We start from the raw sequence: 23,511 nt of genomic DNA on the forward strand, positions 1-23,511 counted from the left end.
TGTTTTGACTATTAAGCACTGCATAGAGAAAACTTTTCCCAAGATTTACTATCAGCCAAGACAGAAAGCTGGGGAATCAGCACTGCCAGACTGGAAAAAGGAGTGTGTGAGTAGCGCAGGCATAAGAGGCAGCGTGTGAGTGTGAATAAGAATTTGTTTTAAAGTATGAGAGAATGTGAGAGCATTAGCCTGTGTGTGAAGGGGACAGTGGCAAACGATATGTGAAAAACAGTATAACAGTGTGAGAGAGCGTGTCTGTGATTATATGTGATGGCAGATGAATGTGTGACTAGGTGTGTGTGTTTTTTGCTTGCAAGTGCACTTTTGGCTCTGACATACTGGAGGTAATTCTTGGCTGTTGGGGAGGGCACCCATGCATACAGGTGGAAGTGTTAACCAGAGCGAAATGCTAGTTCTGGCATACTAGAGGTAATTCTTGGTAGGTTGGGGCATCCATGACAAACTGCTGGTACATAGTGAAGGAAGTTACTATCATGGACAAATTCTGCCTTGGCATACTGGGAGTAATGATAATACCTAAGCATGTGGGCCAAGTTCAGGGAAAAGTTTGGAAGACTAAATTGGGGTCTGCTCCTAGGATGGTCAGGCTGCGTTCACACACCATATAAGTACTGGAATATTCCTCGAGTGCCCCGTAGGACTCTATATTTTCTTTTTAGCAACTTTAACTTAAAATGTGTTAGTAAAATGCACTATTAGACCCAATTTATTTTCCAACAGTTTCCCATTAAAAATGTTTAGTACAATGCTTAGCTTGCTTAACGGATTCAGGGCAAGTATTACGCCCTACCACCATTAAAGATCACCAGCTACCACTGTACTGTGGAAACACTGTGGCGACAAGCAAAGAGCACAGTGTGAACAAAAAGGGAAGTGTACGTTTGTGGATGAGTCAGGAACAGAAGTTATCCCCCCCAAAAAATCTTCTATTTCCATCCTTAAAACAGATAAAATTGCATATATTTCACAAGCAGATAAGCCCACCGCAGTCCCGTCCTAATGCAATTCTTTCCAAATATATTCATGTGACGCAGAGCCCCACCATTAATTTTCTGAATATGGCTTCCCCCCCAGTCAGCTACCTTGTGTAAATCCCAAAAGCCTAAAATGAAAGGTAATAGCGGAAAGCAAAAACGTGTTTATGTAGAGCGTTCTAAATAAGAGGCATGATTGAACAAGTTACTTACCTTCGGTAACGATATATCTGTAAGAAACATAGGTTAGTTATAGATTCCTTATCTTAGAATTACCCCCAGGCGTCAGACTGGATCCGGAAAGTTTTTTTGTCAGAAGAACCTCTGCGCGTCGGAAGGTGGTGTCGGTCGGCTCTGTGTCAGTCGTTGGCGTCGTGGTCGCCGTAATGACGTCGCGGTATTTACTTAGACGCTGTCCTCGCACGCTGACGTCAGTTCTGTACACGACTTTCCACGCCAGAAAAGCAGAGCCATGCAAGACACTGACCACTGGTGCACAAAACTAGGGCCCTGAAAGTATATCCTTAACCTTAGAAATCAGTTCGCAGAACGGGGAGGATGGGTGGGGTGGTAAGGAATCTATAACTAACCTATGTTTCTTACAGATATATCGTTACCGAAGGTAAGTAACTTGTTCATCTGAAAGAAACATGTTAGTTATAGATTCCTTACCTTAGAATAGATACCCCAGCAATACCAACCCCGGAGGTGGGTCTGCGAACCAAGATCACACCGGAAAGTCCTGGAGAACAGAGCGGCCAAAGAAGCCGTTTCTCCGGACTTTGCTGTAGAGGCAGTAGTGTTTTGTAAATGTGTGCAACTATGCCCACGTAGCTGCCTGACAGATGTCACTCAGAGGGATTCCTCGTCCCAAAGCAGTAGTGGCTGCGGTTTCCCTGGTGGAATGGATGCGCAGCCCCACTGGAGGCTCCTTCTTTGCCAGAGAATAACAGGCTTTGATACACAAAACGACCCATCTGGACATAGTCTGCTTGTGTACGACCTGACCTTTTATGGCGCCCACGTAGCCAAGAAAGAGCTGGTCATCCTCCCGGAACTGTTTGGTGCGGTCCAGATAAAAGGAAAGCGCACATTTTGGGTCCAGACGGTGGAGCCTCTCTTCCTCTTTCAAAGGGTGCAGAGGCAGGAAGAAGGTGGACAAAGTGATGGTCTGCCAAACGTGAAAGGCAGTGACAACTTTGGGAAGAAAGGATGGACAAGTCCTGAGAACCACCTTGTCCGGATGTACAGAAAAGTAGGCTTGGATGACAGAGCCTGGAGCTCACTCACTCTTCTGGCAGATGTGATGGCCACCAGGAATGCAGTCTTAAGAGTCAAAAGCCTCAAAGGACAGTTGTGAAGCGGCTCAAAGGGAGCGCACATTAAATAGGTTAAAACTAGATTCAAGTCCCACTGAGGCATAACGAAAGGAATAGGAGGAAAGAGACGAGTTAAACCTTTTAAAAAGCGATTTACAAACAGGGACTTGAAGAGAGAAGGCTGATCAGGAAGCCGAAGGAAGGCAGAGATGGCCCAAAGATAGCCCTTGATAGTGCCCAGAGCAGAGCCCTGCTGGGCCAAAGAGAGGAGGAACAAGAGAACCTCCGAAAGAGGGGCAGAGAGGGGATGCACAGCCTTTGCTGTGCACCATGCCACAAATTTGTTCCACCGGCAGGCATATACCGTCTTAGTGGAGGGGCGCCTGTCTGCCAAGATTACATCACAAACTTCAGGAGGCAAGTCAAAAGACGTCAACTACCGCCGCTCGAGTTCCACGCAAGGAGGTAGAGGCTGGACAGGTGCGGGTGGTGGAGGACCGTCCCCTGCTGCTGCGACAGAAGATCGTACCGAAGAGGCAGTCGAATCGGAGGATCGATGGCCATGTTGAGCAGCTCGGGATACCAGACTCTTCATGCCCAATCCAGAGCCACCAGAATGACCTGGGCCCGGTCGCGCCTGCTCTTCTACAGCACTCTGGGCACAACGAAAAGCGTCGCCAAGTGAGTGCCGCCTTGGAAATTCCAACGTGCAGAATTGCTGACATTGCGCGTTCTCTTCGGTGGCGAATAGATCAAACCATGGATCTCCCCACTGCTGAAAGAGACCTTGCACCACCTCCGAGTGAATACGCCATTCGTGATCCATCATGCACCTGCGGTGGAGTTTCTCCGCCCAGGCGTTCAGCGAACCTGCCAGGTGTTGAACAACCAGGGATATGCCCTGATGTTCCAGCAACGTCCAGAGGCGGAGGGCCTCTTGATATAGGGTCCAGGACCCCACCCCACCCTGTTTGTTGCAGTACCACATGGCGGTGGTGGTGTTGTCCGTGAACACCAGCACTACTCTTTCCCGGACAGAGGGAAGGAATGCCTTCAGTGCAAGACGGATCGCCCGAAGCTCCAGAAGGTTGATGTGGAGCTCGGACTCCGTCGGAGACCAGAGGCCTCTGATCTCCACCTCTCCCATGTGGCTGTCCATCCCAGAAGGGATGCGTCTGTCACCACTGTGTGCTCTGGTTGGGGAAGGGAGAGGGATCCGCCATTTACCAAATCCTGGTTGGTGGGCCACCACTGCAGATGACGTGACGTGCCCTTCGAGATCTGGACGCAATCGGACAGATTCCCCTGATGCTGCACCCACTGGAATTCCAGGTCCCACTGCAGAGCCTGCATATGCCACCTAGCATGATCGACCAGCAGGATGCTATGAGGCCCAGCAGCCTCAGGGTCATCCTGACCGAAACCTGGGATAAGTGCTGACAGATCGGAATTATAGCCTGAATATCCCAGACTCGCTGTTCGGGAGGATAAACCCGAAACTGCGTTGTGTCCAGAACTGCTACGATGAAGAGGAGCTTCTGAAAGGGAATCAGGGGTGACTTTGGCACATTGATGGTGAACCCCAGTGAATGCAGGAGGTCGGCGGTAATCTGGAGGTGGGAGACGACAGTCTGGGGCGAGCCCGCCTTCAACCGCCAGTCGTCGAGATAGGGGAAGACTGAAGCCCCTGATCTGCGCAGATGAGCTGCGACCACCGCCATCACTTTCGTGAATACCCGGGGAGTGCTGGTAAGGCCAAAAGGGAGCACTGTAAACTGAAAATGCTTGTGGCCTACCGCAGGTAACGCCGGTGGGCCGGCAGGACGGCAATGTGGAAATAAGCGTCCTGCAAGTCCAACGCTACCAACCAGTCTCCAGGGTCGAGGGCAGAGAAGACCTGAGCGAGAGTCAACATCTTGAACTTCTCTTTCTGGAGGAAGCGGTTGAAGTTCCTGAGATCCAAGATAGGACACAGGCCCTTGTCCTTCTTGGGTACCAGAAAGTAGTGGGAGTAACAACCACGACCTACTTCTGGGGCAGGAACGTGCTCAATGGCTCCCTTGGCCAAGAGAGCCATAAGTTCCTGTTGGAGAAGGCCCAGGTCATCCTCTGACATACGGTGGTACTGGGGTGGCATGTCTGGAGGGGTAGCCTCGAAGGGGAGGGAGTAGCCCCTACGGACTATCTGCAAAACTCACCTGTCCGACGTGATGGTGCACCAGTGGGTGAGGTGATGGCACTGGCGTTTGATGGGCCTGCAAAGTCGGACTAGGAAGGCTTGGAGGCTGCTGCAGAGGGGGGGCTGGTGGACTGGCCCACCAGCTGGCCCCCTGAACCACGGTGGTGGTTCCCACGTCCCCGGTCGTGCGGAGATTGTGAAACGTGCTGCTGCCTGTGGCTCTGGATGGGACGTAGTGGGGTACCCCTTCCTTAGCCACGAAAGGGGCGAAAAGCAGACTGAGCTGGACGGCTGGAGAGGCCCAAGAACTTGGCCTTAGCCCGTGAGTCCTTGAAACGCTCTAGAGAGTTGTCCGCTTTGTCGCCAAAAAGGTGACGGCCATCAAAAGGCATGTCCATGAGGGTATCCTGGACATCCCCAGAAAAGCCAGTTGACCTCATCCAGGTGTAGTGTCGAAGGGTTACCTACGTGGAAATCGTCCTGCCTACAGAGTCAGCGGTATCCAGCCCACAATGGATTGTGAACTTCGCCGCATCCCTCCAGGTGGCAATAGCCTGGAAGAGCACTGTCCGGACCTCCTCCGGACAGAGGCAGCACCTGCGCAACCGTGTCCCACACAGAGTGGGAATAACGGCCCAATAGACATGCAGTGTTTACCGACCGCAGTCCCAAGCTGGCAGAAGAGAAAATCATCTTCCCAAGATGGTCCAGCTTCTTGGATTCCTTTTCCGGTGAAGCGGTAGAGAATGCGCTCTTGGAAGTGGAGGCCTGGACCACCAAGCTCTCAGGAGTGGGGTGTTGGGAGAGGAAAGTGGGGTCGACCGGAGACGGGCGGTGGCATCAGGTAATCATCCTATCCACGGAAGCCCCGTGTTTGGCCTGGACCAGGTGCCCAAAAGGACGTTGGTAAGGGCCTCAATAAACGGCAGCAGGGGCCCCGAAGAGCTCGCTGCCGGCTAAAGCACCTCTGTCAGGAGGTTAGTCCTGACTGCCACTGTAGGGAGCTCAAGGTTGAGAGCGTCAGCCGCCCCTATGGAATACCACAGCGTATGACGCTTCTTCCTCCGTAGCCACGGTAGGGGGATACAACATGCCAAGGTCAGGGGAGGTGTCTAGATCACTGGCATCCCCCAGTTCCTCTCTCCAGTCCTGCGCAGTCGAGCTGGTCAGTCAAAGGGTCACCTGACCCCTCCCAGTCCTCCTCCTCATCCTCTGGGTGCCAATCTGGCCAAAAAGGGACCCGAGGAGTGAACAGGGGCAACCGGTGCCGATCCGGATCCAAGCCTGGCTCCAAGGGGGGGACTGCGACGCCGGGGCCGGAGACGCCGGCGGAGAAGGCCAAGGCCCCCCAACTGAGTCCGCAGGGTCCGTAGGCACGCCGGTGGTGTCAGGCTGCCCAAAGATGGCATTCATCGCCTCATAAAATGTACGAATCTGGGCAGGAGTCGCTCTGGGTCCCGGGAAGGGGGGTGGCTCTTAGTCGACTCTTCGGGCTCCGTGCGCGGAGCCACGGGAGGGGCACCGTCCGCAATTCTTTTGCGCCAGCCTACTGATGGGGAGAAGTCGAAGAGCGACGATGCTTCTTCGACTTCTTCTTGTGCTTACCTGACCCCAAATGCGAAGACTTAGAAGACTTGGATGAATGGTGATGGCTCTGCGACCGGGACCTCGAACGGCACATAACAGACTGCCAGCGATCAAGAAGCTTTCGGGACCGCTCCCGCAAAGCCTTCAGAGCCATGGACTGGCAGTCGGCGCCCGACTTGGGGTCGTGGTCGCACTCCAGGCAAAAGAGGCACATGCGGTGCAGATCCGTAACCGACATTAGTCGGTTGCAGGAACCGCAAGCCTTGAAGCCAGGCATCCCTACGTGCACCAGGAGTCGTAGACTCAAAAAAAGACGTCGACAAAAGTCGCTCAAAAAGTTCAGTCATCTCGGCGACTATGACGTTAATGACTGACGCGGATCCGACCGACGCCACCTTCCGACGCGCAGAGGTACTGCTGATGAAAAAACTTTCCAGATCCAGTCTGACGCCTGGGGTAATTCTAAGGTAAGGAATCTATAACTAACATGTTTCTTTTAGATAATCAATGTAATAGTACCCAATTTACCATTGTAGGAAAGATGCAAGGCTGAAGCAGACTTCAGAATTCCAACAGGGTGAACCGTAGATCAAAGCAGATTCCACAGCAAATGTTAATTCACTAAGCCATGGAACAATGTTGTTTAGATTGTGGCAGCATGTTTCTTTCAGATAATAGAAATCACAAAATTGTCTTTTAACAGTGGACTTAAAGTGTGGTCCTTTGAACCGATCTTATAGCAATAAAATTGGGACAGGCCTTGAGAAAAGGTTAGAACAATTAACAATGTCTCAACAGGTCACATATAAATAGACAGTGTCACAAGACGCCCCTTCAGGGAGAAGACGACGGACAAATATCCCATTATCTTTCACCTGTTTTTTGTTTACAGTCCCCGAGAACATCACATTACTTGGAAGCCAGCGGCCCCTTTAATTCCGGTCATCTCTCTGATGACGTAACCCCCCATATGACCTCGTCACCTGATCCCACCAGGATGACGTATGAGGAAGAGCCGCTATTTGAAGCCAGTACAGGAACCAGAGAGTAGGCTGCTGTGCCATAGATACGGACTGAAGAGGACATCGGAGACCTCGGAAACTATCTGGGGAGTCCAACCGACACGCCGCGGAGAGCGTCCAAGACCGAAGCACCAGACCACAAGAGACTTCCCAGGACCTGGAGGTATCGTCGCGAGGAAGATCCAGACGCGGAGCGAGGGAACCGGGAAAATCCACGAGAGAGGGAATCAGACCTTTTCCGGTACCGCGACAACGCCAGCCACGCTCCAGGAGGTGTGCGGCTCCCTGAGGTACGTGCCAGGGTTTGTGGGTGGTTTGATAAAAAAACCATCATTACCTCGCCAGCCGATCCGGCAAGGGTGGAGGGAGGGCTCCGGTAATTCCAGGGTCCCTTACCCTGTTCCACAATCCACACGGCGACGGTCCGGGTGCTTCTTCCTCACTCCTTTTTCCCACTACACTGCTAAAATACGTGATCCCGTTCTGAATACCGTTTTTCTTTCTTTTTTTTCTCTTTTGTGCTTTAGGAGTGACGGCCTTCACCTGACGGAAGAGCAGGAAGACTCACACGTTCAACTTCCCCTGGGCCCCTGACGTTAAGGAGCAAAGACATATTGATTTATTGCAATTTTTTTCTTGGGATCCAATAAAACTATTGTGAACTTGCCTCTCCCTCTCTGGCCTCCTCGTGTTTAGTCCACAAACAGTTTTACAGAAAATTGTAAAAGCAACAAAGAAGGGAGACAAACACGGATGTTCTTTGGATACTTGTAACGATCTATATCTATAAATTTCATATACATCAATAGATATGTCAGCACTATTATCAATACATGTGGGTGTAACCCAAACAAAGGGCGTGCACATACGTGCTCTTGCAGAAAGTGATCAGCGCTAGTGACACGTGAAGAAACAGAAAAATAAACGGTGCATAAAAATAATATCAAAGGAAGATGGTTATAGAACAATATATTTTACAGGATGCCAAGATAATTTACTAAAATCTTTTTATGCAACAATCAAAGCGTCAAACAATGCGCTGATTGGTCGACGGCGTTTTGACCCGTAATAACTTTAGGTCGTCATCAGGACCAGGTTACAATTCTTTTGAAGAGTGCTGCAAAGAAAGAAAGGGGTAAGATAAGGAGGAAGCAGACTAAGAGGAAGAGGAAAGGGGTAGAAGGGGTAGTTGCTGGGATGGGGGCGCCGTGGCGGTGGGAAGAGGCCTATGAATTGGCGGTCAGTAAAGTGAAAGCATATACCTATGGTTGGCGAATGCCGCAATCAGGATGTTCAAGGAGGGAGGACGAGGTGTGGCAACATATCCATAGGGGATAAGGTAGTCTGAAAGGAAGAAGTAAGGTGTGAGAGTGTGGGCGAAAAAGGGGAAGATTATATCGGATCCTACTGGCCATGGGTAATAGTCTGGGTGTTGATTCCTTCAGTGCATCTGACAATTGAGTTATTGCATGTGGGCTCTGGTTGTGGAAAGGAGACTTACTGCATAAGCGAGGCGAGATGTAGGGTCACATCGTAGAAGCCTCCGAAAAACGATCCAGTGCGGTTGAGTTAGGAAATTGCAACCACAGGCATCTGGGGGTCCAATTCAATTGGTACACTAAGCAAGGGCACCAGAAGGGAAGGCAAGGGAATAGGGGTTAGTACATCCATTAGTGAACTGAGTTTGAGTGAATTGAGAGATGGGGGTGCAGGGAACCATACCTGTGAGAGAAACAGATGGAGGTCTTGTTTTCTGCTGTGGGTCATGGATACCGATGCCAGTTGATAATCCAGATATTTTAACATACCAGCGTGAGTCCAGGAGGAAAGATTATTTTTGCCAGGCAGCAATTCTGTCATAAAAATGCACCAACAGGGGCTATCCATGGCGGTTAGTTTCTCGTGCCTGCAAACATGCCTGGTATTGCAGCAGAGATGTTCTTCTAGCACCCAGCAAGAAATGGCTCAACACACACATGCCCTTTGTCTCAACCTTTTATCCATCAAGTAACAAGATCATAAAAAAAGAATTGGACTGTCCTACGCACTAACACCATTTTCCAAGAGCTACCCCTCGTCTCATACAAAAGAGGTAACAACCTTTCTGACCATCAGGTTCATGCTGTTACGTGGCCTGAAAAAACTGACAACATGACCTCCTTAACCTCATCATGGGGTCTTCCCCCCCCCCCCATACTCAGCAAAAAATGCGTGGTCTGCCCTCTCACGTCCAACACAAAAGAATTCCAAGTCAGGGACTACACACACAAACTTAAACAGTTCTCCAACTGCTAGACTGCGAACGTAATATATGCCATGTGCTATCCATTTGACCTAATAATATTGGTCAAACCACACAAATGGTGAAACAATGGATTATCCGGCTTAACAGCCGCATCAAATGTAAAGTTGAGACTGTGCCACTGGTCAAACACTACCTTGAAAAAAAACATTTTGAAAGTGACATGTTCTGGCAGGTTATTGATCAACCTACCCTGTCTCTATGTGGAGGTGATTTACAACAATTGTTAAACAGGTGTGAGTGTAGATGGATTGCACATTGTAACTCGGTGCACCAGGGCCCTAACACTCCAGACAAATGGAACAATAGCATCCATATTTGAACTACCTTGCTGCAAAATGCACACAACTCCTTGGTATCACCTATAACCTACTCACACCTCTGAAAACCTGGCTACCTGTATGTACTCCCAGCTAGGACAGATCTATGACCTACCCATCTATCACCCATCTTCCGTGATACCTACCTGTCGGCATGTACTCCCAGCTATGACTTAGTTTTGTATAAATGTTTTTGCAAATGTATCTAATTGTCAACCAACTTGTACTAGTTTTGGGTTAATACTTGTTCAAATTGTTGTAATTTGTTTTACCCTTTTTGCCCAGACAACGTCCGCTCAAAAATTTGCGCTCATTTGTCTTTTTACTATTTTTCATAAATTGTATGAACATTCCTTGAAAGACAACATAATTTGTAGTTTAAACATGCCACTTTATGATCAATCTCAGCAGACTATGTAGAACTATAACTGTGCCTGCCAAAATACCAACATTGTCACGCTGCCTACCTTGATTTCTTACTTTCACCCCTCTCCAATTCCCTGGGGGCAGTCATGGCCCAACTAGCATTCTACAAGCCTGCTCACTCTAGTCTTTTGAAACATAATCCTCTTTAATGCTAATGATGGGATGAACATTTACAAAGCCGGATGCATTGCTTTCTGTTCTAGAAAGTTGATGTTATACATCTTCTCTGTGTGCCCAAAGGACTTGAACAGTCAGAAGGTTTAGATAGGATTCCCATCCTGACAATGATATGTCTGTCACAATAATCTGTCTTGGAGTCTTCTTTTGAAAATGGACCCTTTTAAACAGATTTCTATTGCTGGAACACCATATTGGTGATTCTGAGACCAATGTTAGCTCCAGAATATCCTGCAAATTGCACCTTTTTTGGGGGGCATTCGATCTTGAGACACTGTTGTAGCAATATCATAAATAGACAGGCATTCCAAGCTATGTATATGCAGGATGCCATGGATTCTAGGAGTGAGTCAATCTGGCGAGCCAATGGTTTGGGAGTGCTTATAAGTAGACTGCATTTCTTTGGAATAGAGGACACTCTCTCCTCCGAAAAACACACACTTTCGTTTCTTAGGTCTATTTTGGCTCCCTTGTATGCGAGATAGTGGATTGGCTTTCGTATTGATATGTCCAGGCTTTCTTAGATTTTCTGTAGTTTGAAAATCCTGCACTGCTTTCTGAGTACATGCCTTAAAAAGTCAGGCATCAAGGTATGGGTAAACAAATATTCACCTTCTTCTATGGGCTTTTGCCACGCATTTTGAGACGGTTTAGGGAGCAGACTTCGGACCAAATCGTAGGACAGTTTACTTACTGATAGTGATAGTCTCCGACTATGAATCTCAGGATTTCCCTGTGATGATTGGAGACTGGGATGTGAAAATAGGAGCCTTGGAGATTTACAGGTCACAGACAATCGTTCTTTTTGCATGTGGAGAAATTGATGAAGAGCCAACATCCTGGATTTTTCATTCAGGATCAATTTGTTAACAAACCTTAGTTATAAAAGTGGTTGGAATTGCTGAGTTTTTTAGAATCAAGAAGTACTTTAAGTGCACTTCTTTAATTTGTTTACATGATAGAATCTTGACTCTTGCTCGTTTTGATACCAGGATGTGTGAATTCTTTTTCAATGCTAGTAATTGACAACTTATTAAATGCTTCAATGGAATATACAGTCAAACACCAGGCTTCAAGGAACTGACCATGCCAGAGTCATTTCCCAGACAGTGATGCTATGGCCCAAAAGTGTGCATTCAGGAGCATTAAAATATGGAGTCAATATTTTGCTTGTGTAAAGGTTTTCTAAAGATTTGTTCAACAACATATTGAGTGACTTCATCCCTGACCGAAAGGGAGATTACCCCCAAGTGCTTTAGGATGATGGCTCCCATAAAGTGGGAGACTGTTGCGATCTGTGGCTTTTTTATAAATTGTGGTTGACAATCCACCATCACTACATAAGAGATCTTTTGGTGCATACACGCCCACTAAAAACTAAGAAAACGACCGAACAGACCCTCTGGGGACTACCTCCAATAAATGGACACTACCCCTGTGGAAACTGCACTGTATGTAAACTGACTAAAATGAGCTAAGTGAACAACCTTGGAGAAAATCGTCCATGGATTCAGATAGAACATACCAATTGCAATACAAGGAATTGTAATTATCTCATTACCTGCCCATGCAATCTTCATTATGTAGGGATGACCACCAGACCTATCAAAACGAGAATCACGGAACACCGCAGCAACATCCGGTGTAAGCACATCACGACTAAGATGTCCACACACTTTGCAAACATCAACTATGCTCCAGATGACATTAGATGGACAATAGTAGAGACAAATGACCACTGGCAACAGCGGTCGCTATTCACGAAAGAACAACAGTGGGTGTTTTGTCTAAAATGCCATATACATGGACTAAATGACATCCATGGCTTGATTATAACATTTAAAACTACATGGGACACTTCTCCATGAACTCAGACCCAGATACCGAGGTGGGGAGAACAGCATGATGTAAGAGGGCTAGAGTGCCCCCATTCCACACTCTGTTTCTTGAACAATAAATCTGTACCCTCACGGATTCCTTTTGCGATCATGAGCATTTTTAATGAGTAAATGACATGGCAGCTATTGGAGGTCCCGACCACGTAGGTTCAGATACCATAGCCATTTAACCTATTTAGGATAGCCTGCCAAGAATAGAATACCAGAAAATACTGGAGGGCTTACCTCACATTATGACCATAGACTACCTAGGTTCAGATACCATAGCCATTTCCTTTATTGGGGGTAGTTTGACAATCAAAAAACATCAATCATTTTGGAGAGGTCACCTCACATGCCTACCATAGACTACAATAGAACACCATCCCCTATCAACGAATTACCCTAATTGATCTAAGATTCTCCCAACTATTTGAACATGGCTGCCACTATATGACCAGCCCAGTCCAGACATCACAGCAATCCAGCTTACTGAGTACAGTCAAACCAGTATTACATGGAAGACATCTCAATATACACAGAATATCAAGATTGACATAAGATATTCTATAACGATTGCATTATGGCTACTATTGGAGATACGCCAACCATTGTAGTGATTTAACAAAGATTGTCCTTAAAACACATCAGAAATTTCAGAAGGCCCACTGATTAACAGGAGAGCCGTTAAAAGATGAGACCCCTCTGACCAATTCACATTATCTCCGTAGAACATCTTCTACAGAGAAGGGAGCCTCTCCAAGATGGCTGCCACCATACGCCCCAACCACCTTGGTCTCACATGTACCCATATGCTTTTTGACGCAGAGAGTACTTCCAGGTCTCTGCTGCAGTGGAGCCTAGTTAACCGGGCTCGCTGTACTTAAGCAAGCCCCTTTTGGCCATGCACTTCATCTGCAGGCAGGACGAGGGGTACATGATGGGCTGCAGACCGCGCATGGAAATGTGAGTATGATATTCATCGCGGAGGAGAAAGTGACACGTGAGTACGCAATCTGTGAAACTATGCATTGGCCACCTCCACCTTTGATATTATTCTTTTACAGAAATTGAAATAATCTTGCGGTTCACTGCCCTGACCTAGGGCACATTGTAGCCTATGAGTAGGGGTAAGAAATACAAATACCTCATAGGGGTCAGTAATGACAATGCATTTTTATCTGTAATAATAACACTGTATGTTGTGAGTTCTTCTTTGTGTAGTCTGTATTTTATATATATATTTTTTTTTTTTATAAAACCTTTATTTCTTCAAGAATCTGGACACAGCTATTCAGCCGACAACCCGGAGGTTCGGCAGCTTCGGTAGGAGAGGACAAAGAAGCGTCCACAGTGCATTGAAGGAGCAGTGAAAAGGTTCCATTTTTAAATAATTACAAACACACAACAAACCCCAGCAAGGCAACAACACTGAATACCCACGGTGTTAGCCCCTCAGGGGGGGAGCCGGACCCCAATCGTCTAACAGTTACAGTACTGTGAAAAGAGGAAAACGGGGGGAAAGCAGAGGCCCAAGATGTCAATTAACCATCACATCTGCATACTAAGCTGGAAAGAAGATCAAGAAGAAAGCTGTTCCTCGGGGGGATCCAGATCAGGGGCAAGACATATTCCCCCCCTGTATTGATTCCACCGTCCCCAGATGGCATGCCACTTCCGAGGGCGGCCTCTAGCGCAATAGACTGTCTTCTCCCTGAGCATACTCCAGTCCATATTTTCTTTCCACGCGGTTAACGTGGGGGGCCCCGCGGAACCCCACAAGCGCGCGATGTCCCTCTTAGCAACCATGTTACCCAGAGTCACCCACTGGGTCTGCGCCTCATCATGATCAGTGGGCCCCCAGACATTCAGGAGGCAACACCGCGCTTCCGGCTGCATAGCAATGCCCGTCACCTCCCCCATCACCGCATGAACTCACCTCCAAAATTCCGTGATGACACCACATTCCCAAATGATATGGAGGAAAGTACCCACCATACCACATCCCCTCCTACATAGGCCTTCCTCAGAGAATCCCATGTGAACCAGTCGCGGCCCCGTCACATACACTCGATGCAATATCTTGAGCTGCACCAACCTCAGACGCGACGGGATCGCAACCTCCTTAGGAGAGGAAACAGCAGACTGCCAGTCCTCATCATCCAACTCGAGTCCGTCCCTGGTCCACTGGTCCCGCAGCCCCAGAAGCATATCAGCCCGAACATTTATCAGTTTCTTGTAGATGAGCGAGACCGTGCTCTCTGGCATATGGCCATCAAGGATCCGGTCCTCCAAAGGAGAGGACTCAGGCACCCTCTCACCCTCCACAAGGACTGACCGCAGGGCATGACGCACCTGAGCATATCGGAAAAACTCGGATGCCCCCAACTCATACTCCTTCTGCAACTCTTCAAAGGACTTCACCCTCCCCTTAATCAGCACATCTCCAACCCTGGAGATGCCGATCAAGTCCCATTTATCAAACCCTTTCGTATGCCAAAGCCTTCCCAACCTTTCAGATTCAAACAACGGGGTAGCTAGGGTGAGCCTATCCTTCCAGCCCAGAGAGTCAGTCGCCATCTTCCATACACGCACCGCCACCCCAGTGGGCCCCGTGAGGGACGAGTCGAGGGACCGCGAATACAATGCCCGAAGATAGTTCCCACCGCGCAGCAACCATCTGTCCATGGCATAACCAGGGCTGAGAGCCGGGCCATACAGACCATGGTTAATCGCGGACAACTGGGTGGCCCAGTAATAGCGTCGGATTTCTGGAAGAGCGATACCCTCGTCATACCATGGAAGCGTCAATTTAGCAATCGCTATCCGCGGCCGCCCATCCCACAACAACGTTCGTTGGAGGCTTTCGACCTCCCGAAAGTACCTGGCCAGCACCCAATCCAGAGTATTCTGCAATGCGTAGAGGAACCGAGGAAGGGACATCATTTTGAACAAGGCAGCGCGCCCGACGAGGGAGAGCGGCAACCTCCGCCAGCCCTCAACATCCCGCCGCAGGCGCGCCAGGGGGGGGAGCAGGTTTCTCTCATACCGCAAAGCGGGGTCCATGGAGATAAAGATCCCCAGATACACGAAGCCCTGCTGAGCAATCTGGATCGAACAAGTTCGCGGGACCGGTGGAACCTCACCACTCAGGACGTATAAATACGATTTACTCCAGTTGATGACGAGACCCGAGTTCCTACCGAAAGATGTAAGAACGTCACAAACCACTATGAATGAATTCTTGGGCGAGGCAAGATACAACAGGATGTCGTCAGCATATAGCGAAATGCGGTCCTCGTGTTCGGGCGACCAGCGAAGGCCACGTATGTCCGGGTGCCAGCGTATCCACGCCGCCAGCGGTTCAAGGGCAAGGGCGAACAGCAGAGGCGACAGGGGGCAGCCCTGCCGAGTCCCCCTCCCAAGCCGGAACGGAGTCGATGCCCGGCCATTTACCACCACACTCGCAAGGGGTCCCTCATACAGCAACCTCACCCAACTCACAAAACCAGGGCCAAAGTCGAACTTGGCTAGCACAGCCCACAGGTACGCCCATTCCACCGTATCAAAGGCCATCGTGGCATCAAGAGACGCCACAATAGCCGGTTCTCGCAGCGTGCCAGCCCTGGCGATCACACCATGAAGGCGCCGAAGGTTTAACGCGGTGTTGCGATGCGGAATAAAACCGGATTGATCCGGGTGAATCAAGTCTCCAAGTACCCTGACCAATCGGCCCGCCAGGATTTTAGCCAGAATCTTCGGCTCGGCGTTGAGGAGTGAGATGGGCCTATATGAGGCACACTTATCTCGGGGTTTACCATCTTTGTGTATCACAACAATTGTCGCCAGCCTCTGGTCCAACGGGAGGGTCCCACTCCCCCGCGCCTCCACGAACATGGCGCGCAGATGAGGGGCTACCCTATCCGGGAACAGCTTATACAGGTCAATCGGCAAGCCATTCGGGCCCGAAGCCTTGCCCGGGTTCAGCGCGCGAATAGCTCCCGCCACCTCATCGACCGTTATGTCTCCATCAAGATCATCTCTATCTACATCAGAGAGACAGGGCAGAGCGATATCCCTCAAGAGGTCACGCGAATCCTCGGGCGGCCTATCCGACACTGAGGCATAAACCTTACGGAAATAGTCCGAGAAAGACTGTACAATCCCCTCAGGTTCCACAATCACCTCTCCCCCCTCTCCCGTCAACTCCGGCACTACTCTATTAACCCTTTCTTTTTTATCCAGCCAAGCTAGGAGCTTCCCGGCCTTGTCACCAACATCATACAGGCGGCCCTGCTGTTCCCTACTGAGGGTCTTAGCGGCATTTGTCACAAGATCCTTATACTCGGCTTGCTTCAAGCTCAGCTCATGCAGTGAGGCCGCTGTTACCTCCTCCTCTAACGCTCCCTCCAAAGCCCCGATCTCCTCCTCCACTTGCATAACCTCGCCATCTCTCCGCCGCTTGGCCGCCACTACAAGTGAGAGGGCTTCCCCTCGCAGCACGGTCTTAAATGCTTCCCACAACGACACGGCCGAGTCCACGGACCCCTGATTGTCCTTGAAGAAATTATCCACTGTCTTCACCAGTGCGCTGCGCATCTTGGAATCTCGAAAGTACCAGGGGTTAATAGGAGCAACCCTTCCCCCTCCCTCGCGGCTTATATCCAGCCTGACCCACACTGGCGAATGGTCCGATATGCCACGCGCCATGTGCCTGACCTCAGACACCAGTGGGGCGTGCGCAGCCAGAGTGAGCAGGTAGTCAATCCTAGAGAGGCTACCATGCGCCCCGGAGTGGAAGGTGTATTGACGCTGTGTGGGGTGCCGGAGCCTCCAGCAATCTATCAGGCCGAATGTGTCTAGTAAGTCTGGGAGCCACTTCTGAGCCCCCCCAGTGTCTCTGGGCGGGTACCTATCCAGCAGCCCAGAACCGACAGCATTGAAATCCCCCCCACCACTAGCATACCTCCCGGGAGATCCAGCAAGGCCCTACCCAGATCTGTAAACGTGGAGGCCTGCAGGGCTGGAGGGACATAAACCGAAACCAAAACCAAAGTTCTACCTTCCCACCTCCCCGCCACCGCCACAAACCTCCCCCTATCGTCAACAATTGTGGAGTCCACCTCAAATGGTAGCGAGGCCCTGACTAGGATGCCCACACCCCTGGACCCGGAGGAAAATCCCGAATGAGCTATGAATTTATAACCCTTCCTATTAAGAGCATAACACGTATTACCTATAAGGTGTGTCTCCTGCAGTAGGGCGACATCTGGCATTGACCGTTTCAAATGTTGCAAAACTATCCCGCGCTTAATGCGATCTCCCAAACCATTAACATTCCAGCTAATAACACTTAAACCTCTACCCCCCATCCCCAAACACAAAGAGGCCCACCCCCCACCCGAAGAGCCACCATGGAACAATCCCGAGAATGATCATTACGCCTTGCAGAAACAAACCCCCCAACAACAAACCCAAAATCCCAACCATCCCCCCCACCCTGCACCCCTGCTGCAGCTTACAAAGCCCCCCCAACTTGCAGTGTGCCTGTCGCCCTACCAAATCCAAATCTACAAAAAGTACCCTAAGGGAGGAAAGAGCTCCCCTCGTCCTCCCGCAACCCTCCGCATTTACTGCACTCTATTCAAGTCATTAGATAAAGCCAAATCGAGTCAGAGCAGCTCTGAAAACATCACCCTTGCCCATCTCGGCCACTGTCCCCATCCGCGGCAGTGTCCTCTCCCGTCCGTCGTCGGGGCAAAGCGTCCAGCCATTCATCGGCCATGGCGGGAGACTCAAAAAAGAATGTCCGGTCTTCGTACACCACACGTAATCTGGCAGGGAAGAGCATGGCATACTTCAGATCCCTCTCCCGAAGGCGCCTCTTCACCCCCAAAAAGCCCTGTCTCTGCCTCTGCACCTGCTGGGTGAAATCAGGATAGAAATTCACCGACACGTTCTGGAAGGGGACCGGGCCCGTTACCCTCGATGCTTGCAGGATAGCGTCCCGATCTCGAAAATGAAAGAGCCGGGCGACGATCGGCCTCGGCGGGGCTCCCACCCTGGGCTTCCCACCCGGCACTCTGTGGGCCCTTTCAACCGCGAAGAACTTCCCAAGACCCTTAGGCTGCAGATGGTTAAGCACCAAGTCCTCCACGAGCAGGTCAACCGAAGCCTCATCCGAGGACTCCGGGACCCCGATAACGCGCACGTTGTTGCGCCTGGCCCGGCTCTCAAAGTCCTCCAGCCGACGGGCGGCGAGATCACTCTCGGTCCTCAGCTTACGAACCTCGATCTGCAGTTCCGAAACCTCCTCGGCGAGGCCCGTGGTCTTGAGGTCCAGGGTTTTAACCCGTTCGTTGGTTTTGCCCAAATCTGCGCGGATCAGGTTAACGTCCACCAAGATGGTATCCACTTTATGCGCCAGGGCCTCAAATTGTCTCCCAATCGAGGTCTGCATCCCCTCGAGCGCCCCCATGACATCCTGCAGCGAAAGCTCCGGGGCCAAGGGCGAGACCTCCTTCTGGGTATCCGGCGACTGGCTCGACCCACTCGGTGACCCCTTCTGCAGAGCATAGCGGTCCATATTATTAGCTTGAGAATAGGCTCCCCGCCTGGTAGACTTAGGCTTCAGCCGATCCACCTCTGCCTTGCCCGACATGGTTGGCACCAAGCAGTTCGGTTCCGATAAGACGGCCCCCTCTCAGCAAGAGGAATCAGGAGTGATCAGGTCTGCAGTGGGCCGCCAGAGCAGCATGTAGAGCGTCCAAAGGAAAATTAAAGCCACCAAGGGCTCTCCAGGGGCAGGGCAGACAAAGGGAGAGAAAGTGAAAGCGAAAGGACGGGGACCTCCATCCGACAGTTCACACCTTGCCTGGCCGCTGTTGTTCAACTAGAGGTCGGGCATCCTGCCAACTCCAGCCCCTGGCATCCCTCGGAGATAGGCCGCAATCTTCCGCCATACATAACTCCGGTTCCCGGTGGGCGATCCGACCTCGGGTAGCATCAATCGCCTCCCTGACAAGTCATCTACACGATGCCATGCATGCAGACAGGATTAGAGACAGGATAATCGACGGAGGGCGCGAGGGTCTCGGGAGCTCAGAGCTCACGCGGCCATCTTGGTCAAGCGCTAGGCTCCTCCCCATGTATTTTATATTTTTTAATAACGCTTGCTGTTACACGGTGATTTCACAAGTGATTTAGGCGCTGGTAGCATTCACAAATAGAAGAGCTAACGTAGAGATCGGACAACACAGCATGGCACTGCATGATATGATAATATGCAATGACCAGAAGTGCTGTTCACAATAAAACACTGATTGTTAGGATATTTAAAGTCCTTTCCCTATATCTTTCTTCTTTCCTCCAGGTTGATTTATGAATTCGTACTGGGGTGAGCATGACACAGATACCTAGGATCTCCTGTATCACTACCAGCGAATGAGTATAATAAGACTCTAGATACCCCCCCTAATTCAGGGGAAGGGAACATATTTTTTGATCCTGAAGAAGTGCTAGGGATCCAGTACAGGACCAACATAGCTTGAACATGTCATCCTGAATAGTAAAACTACGATTATTCACTACAACACACTCACTGAGTAGTGGTGTATCATCATCTTGCGCACACTACCGCATCTTAGTTTTTAACCTTACCGAAGGGTCTCTGAATAAAATGTGATCTCCTTTAGGTCATTTTAAGATCACACTCTCCACCTTACACATTATATCCCACACACAGGGGGAGAGGAGTTGGCCTAACGGCTAGGGCAGCCGACCTTGAATCTGGGTAACTGGGTTTGAGGCTCGGCAATGACGCTGAACATCCTGTGATTCTGGGCAAATCACTTCATCTCCCCGTGCCTAACAAAAATGGATGTGTCCTCATGTAATGCGACTGGTGCTATGTAAAGCGCTCTAATACCCGATTCAGGTCATGTTCGCGCTATATAAAACTCTGTAAAAAAAAAAATACACCTGCATGCACCATCACGGCTGATACAAGAAAACATCTCCGACAAAGAGCCCTCTTGCGGGGCCTGTGGGGCATTGCAGGGTCAGCCAATGAGAAGCCAAACACCCGATGATGAAGCATGACACCCACATGGGTGTGTGAGGGCAACACTTCCAAATAAGGAAGATCCCCCTGGAAGCATATATTTCAAACCTTTCTTTAATGTCTTCTATACCCTCTCCACATAGAAACAAGTACCCACACTGATTAGATGTCTCTATTATAGTTAGGAGCATGGGTACTTGACCTTATTCTGGCTCCTAGTACCCCTCATTTTGATTAATTACAATTGAGATATTCATTATTCAAGGACACCTTGTTCGCAGAGTGCAACATCATATTGCTGAAGGTTAAAATAGAAGAGCATACATGTATGGTTGTCCTTGCAATCGATAAGTATGCATTTGATCCCTATTTTTTTGGGAGGGGGGGTTAGGAAAACATAATAGAATAAACAAACAAGTCAACAGGTTTGGCTTTTTTATGGCACATGCATAAACTCTACAGACAGATATGCAGGCATACAGAACATACAAACAGGCAAAATGTACACATACATACACCTCACAAACTGACACACCTAGACAGATTGCATAGATGGCCCGCACAGCCTGTGTGGGCATGTATAGTATGCATTCTGTCTGTGTGCCAGTTTGTGTTGTGTGTGCATGTTTGACACCTTATGGTGATGGTAGCTTTACTAATGCTAGTTTCACATGGAAAAAATTCAATTTATTGCATTTCTTACACATACTTGAAGTAGGAAGCATATTAAGTGTGAAATAATAAATTGCACATATTGAAACCACCCACACCATTTATGTCTTGGTGGATGCTCATCATATTAGCAACATCAATTCTAATGACACTCCGGGAAGAATGACCAATGGTCCCACCAGCAGCTTACTCCTAAAGCTGTTTGACTTACTGTAAAAACAAACATTAGCATTGAAATGAAACACAGAGCTAAAAACAAATAAAGTGAGTACATGTTCATACCGCTTCTCTTTTCAAATTCATGTTCATTTCCTCCATGTTAGTATCCGAGTGTCCATGTACTGATCGGCCATGAATGTAGTACCCAAAACATTTGTGTGACAACAGAAATACAGATATCTACAAGTTAAGAAAAATAAATGTATTTTCAATTTTCTGTAAAATAGCAATTGATATAGTTTGCTAATCCGGTGTAAACTCATTTCAAGCAAAGTGAATTTAAACAAACTATCTTCACAATTTAATTAGAACGTAAGCTTATATAATTGTTTAAAACATGACAGACAACTAATTAGAATCAGAAATCTTAATTGCGTTAATTATTAAGAACATAATGAAATGGGTGGCTCGAGGGTATGGATAAACAGATACTGCCCAGCTCAATGAAAGCATACTGCCCAGCTCAATGAAAGCACACTGCTGGTTTCTGTGGATCACAGTTCTTAACTCGAGGGGGGGATTGGTGGGGGGAGGGGGGGGGATACAGAGGTTTCCCACATAGGCAATTTTTGAGAGATAAAGGAACTTTCTTTCACTCACTGCATGATCAAATAAAACAGGTGCACGCAACAGAGAGCATTTCCTTCATGTGGAAAAAGTGCTCCTTACGAACCTTATGTGCTAATTTACACACTTGTAGTAAAGATTCTACGTTCAATGATGCTCCCGTAGAGCTGCATGTCTAAATAAGAAGTGCTCAAATTACACGCTCAAAACTGCCTTTATGGATGCACCCAACTGCAACCACCTTACAGGTATTCATCTTTTAAGCAAAACATAAATACGGCCTTCCCTCAAATGTTTTATATTTCTCCCTCACTTTTGTGGTGCAGTCACAATGGTGCGTATTTGAGGGTGAAAGCATTATAATTTGACCATTGATGTAATCTGAGGCCATATATTGAGCCTTTGTTCAAACAAGTACTTTAGGGCTGTACATTTTGGGTAGTCTGATTATCTTATCTAAAACAATGCTTCAATCATTACATTGAGGAATATATGATCTTACTTAGCATACAGTTACTCCGCAGGTATTTACTTCGAAGTTATTCAAATACCTTTACTACGCATGATTTTAGTGTGCATGCTTTTACTTCGCAAATATATAGAAATACATTAAAAATGCTTTTACTTCGCAGTTTAATTATTACGCATACCATTACAACGTGTTATTGGTACTTTAAAACAAAAAATTAATCGTAATAGTAACCTATCCCCTGGCACGCACCGTGAACCCTAAAAATACCCCCTACACCCCAAAACCCTAACCCAGCCTGACACCTAAAATTACCCCAGCACCCCAAAACCTAAACACACACTGAACCCTAAAATTACGCCCTACACCCCAAAACCCTAACCCACCCTGACACCTAAAATTACCCCAGCACCCCAAAACCTAAACCCACCCTGAACCCCATAAATACCCCAGCACACCAAAACCTAAACGCACCCTGAACCCCAAAAATACCCCAGCACCCCAAAACCCTAACCAACCCTGACGCCTAAAATTACCCCAACACCCCAAAACCTAAATGCACCCTGAACCCCAAAATACCCCAGCACCCCAAAACCTTAAATGCACCCTGAACCCTAAAATACCTCCTACACCCCAAAACCCTAACCCACCCTGACCCCTAAAAATACCCCTGTACCCCAAAACCAAAACGCACCCTGAACCCCAAAAATCCCCCAGTACCCCAAAACCTTAAATGCACCCTGAACCCTCAAAATACCCCCATGTACCCCAAAGCCCTAACCCACCCTGAGCCCTAAAAATACTCCAGTACCCCAAAACCTAAATGCACCCTGAACCCCAATAATACCCCAGCACCCCAAAACCTTAGACGCACCCTGAGCCGTCAAAATACCCCATGTACCCCAAAACCCTAACGCACCCTGACCCCTAAAAATATCCCAGTACCCCAAAACCTAAACGCACCCTAAAATTACCCCCACACCTCAAAACCCTAACCAACCCGACCCCTAAAATTACCCCAGAACACCAAAACCTAAACGCACCCTGAACCCCAAAAATACCACAGCACCCCAAAATCTTAAATGCACCCTGAACCATAAAAATACCCCCTACACCCCAAAACCCTAACCCACCCTGACCCCTAAAAATACCCCTGTACCCCAAAACTTTATTTTGCACAGTAACTCCATTATGTGTAGTAAGTGCACGCTAAGTAATGGAACATGCGTAGTAAATGCATGCCAAGTAATGGCATCTGCGAACTAAAATATGCGTAGTAACGGTAATACGAAGTAATGACTGCGTAGTAAAGGTAGAA

The 23,511-nt window shown here is 48.7% G+C and overlaps 1 protein-coding gene across 1 annotated transcript in view; it reads right to left on the reverse strand.

Annotated features, from left to right (window-relative positions):
• Positions 1–23,511, reverse strand: part of TMEM67 (transmembrane protein 67) — a 1,162,308-nt gene that overhangs the window by 198,443 nt on the left and 940,354 nt on the right. The window contains exon 23 of the mRNA XM_085605278.1: positions 21,221–21,337. Within this exon, the coding sequence (XP_085461404.1) occupies positions 21,221–21,337 (117 nt within the window). The remainder of the gene's footprint in view (positions 1–21,220; positions 21,338–23,511) is intronic.

Source organism: Triturus cristatus, chromosome 5_1 (assembly GCF_964204655.1).
Source record: "Triturus cristatus chromosome 5_1, aTriCri1.1, whole genome shotgun sequence".
Lineage (NCBI taxonomy): Eukaryota > Metazoa > Chordata > Amphibia > Caudata > Salamandridae > Triturus > Triturus cristatus.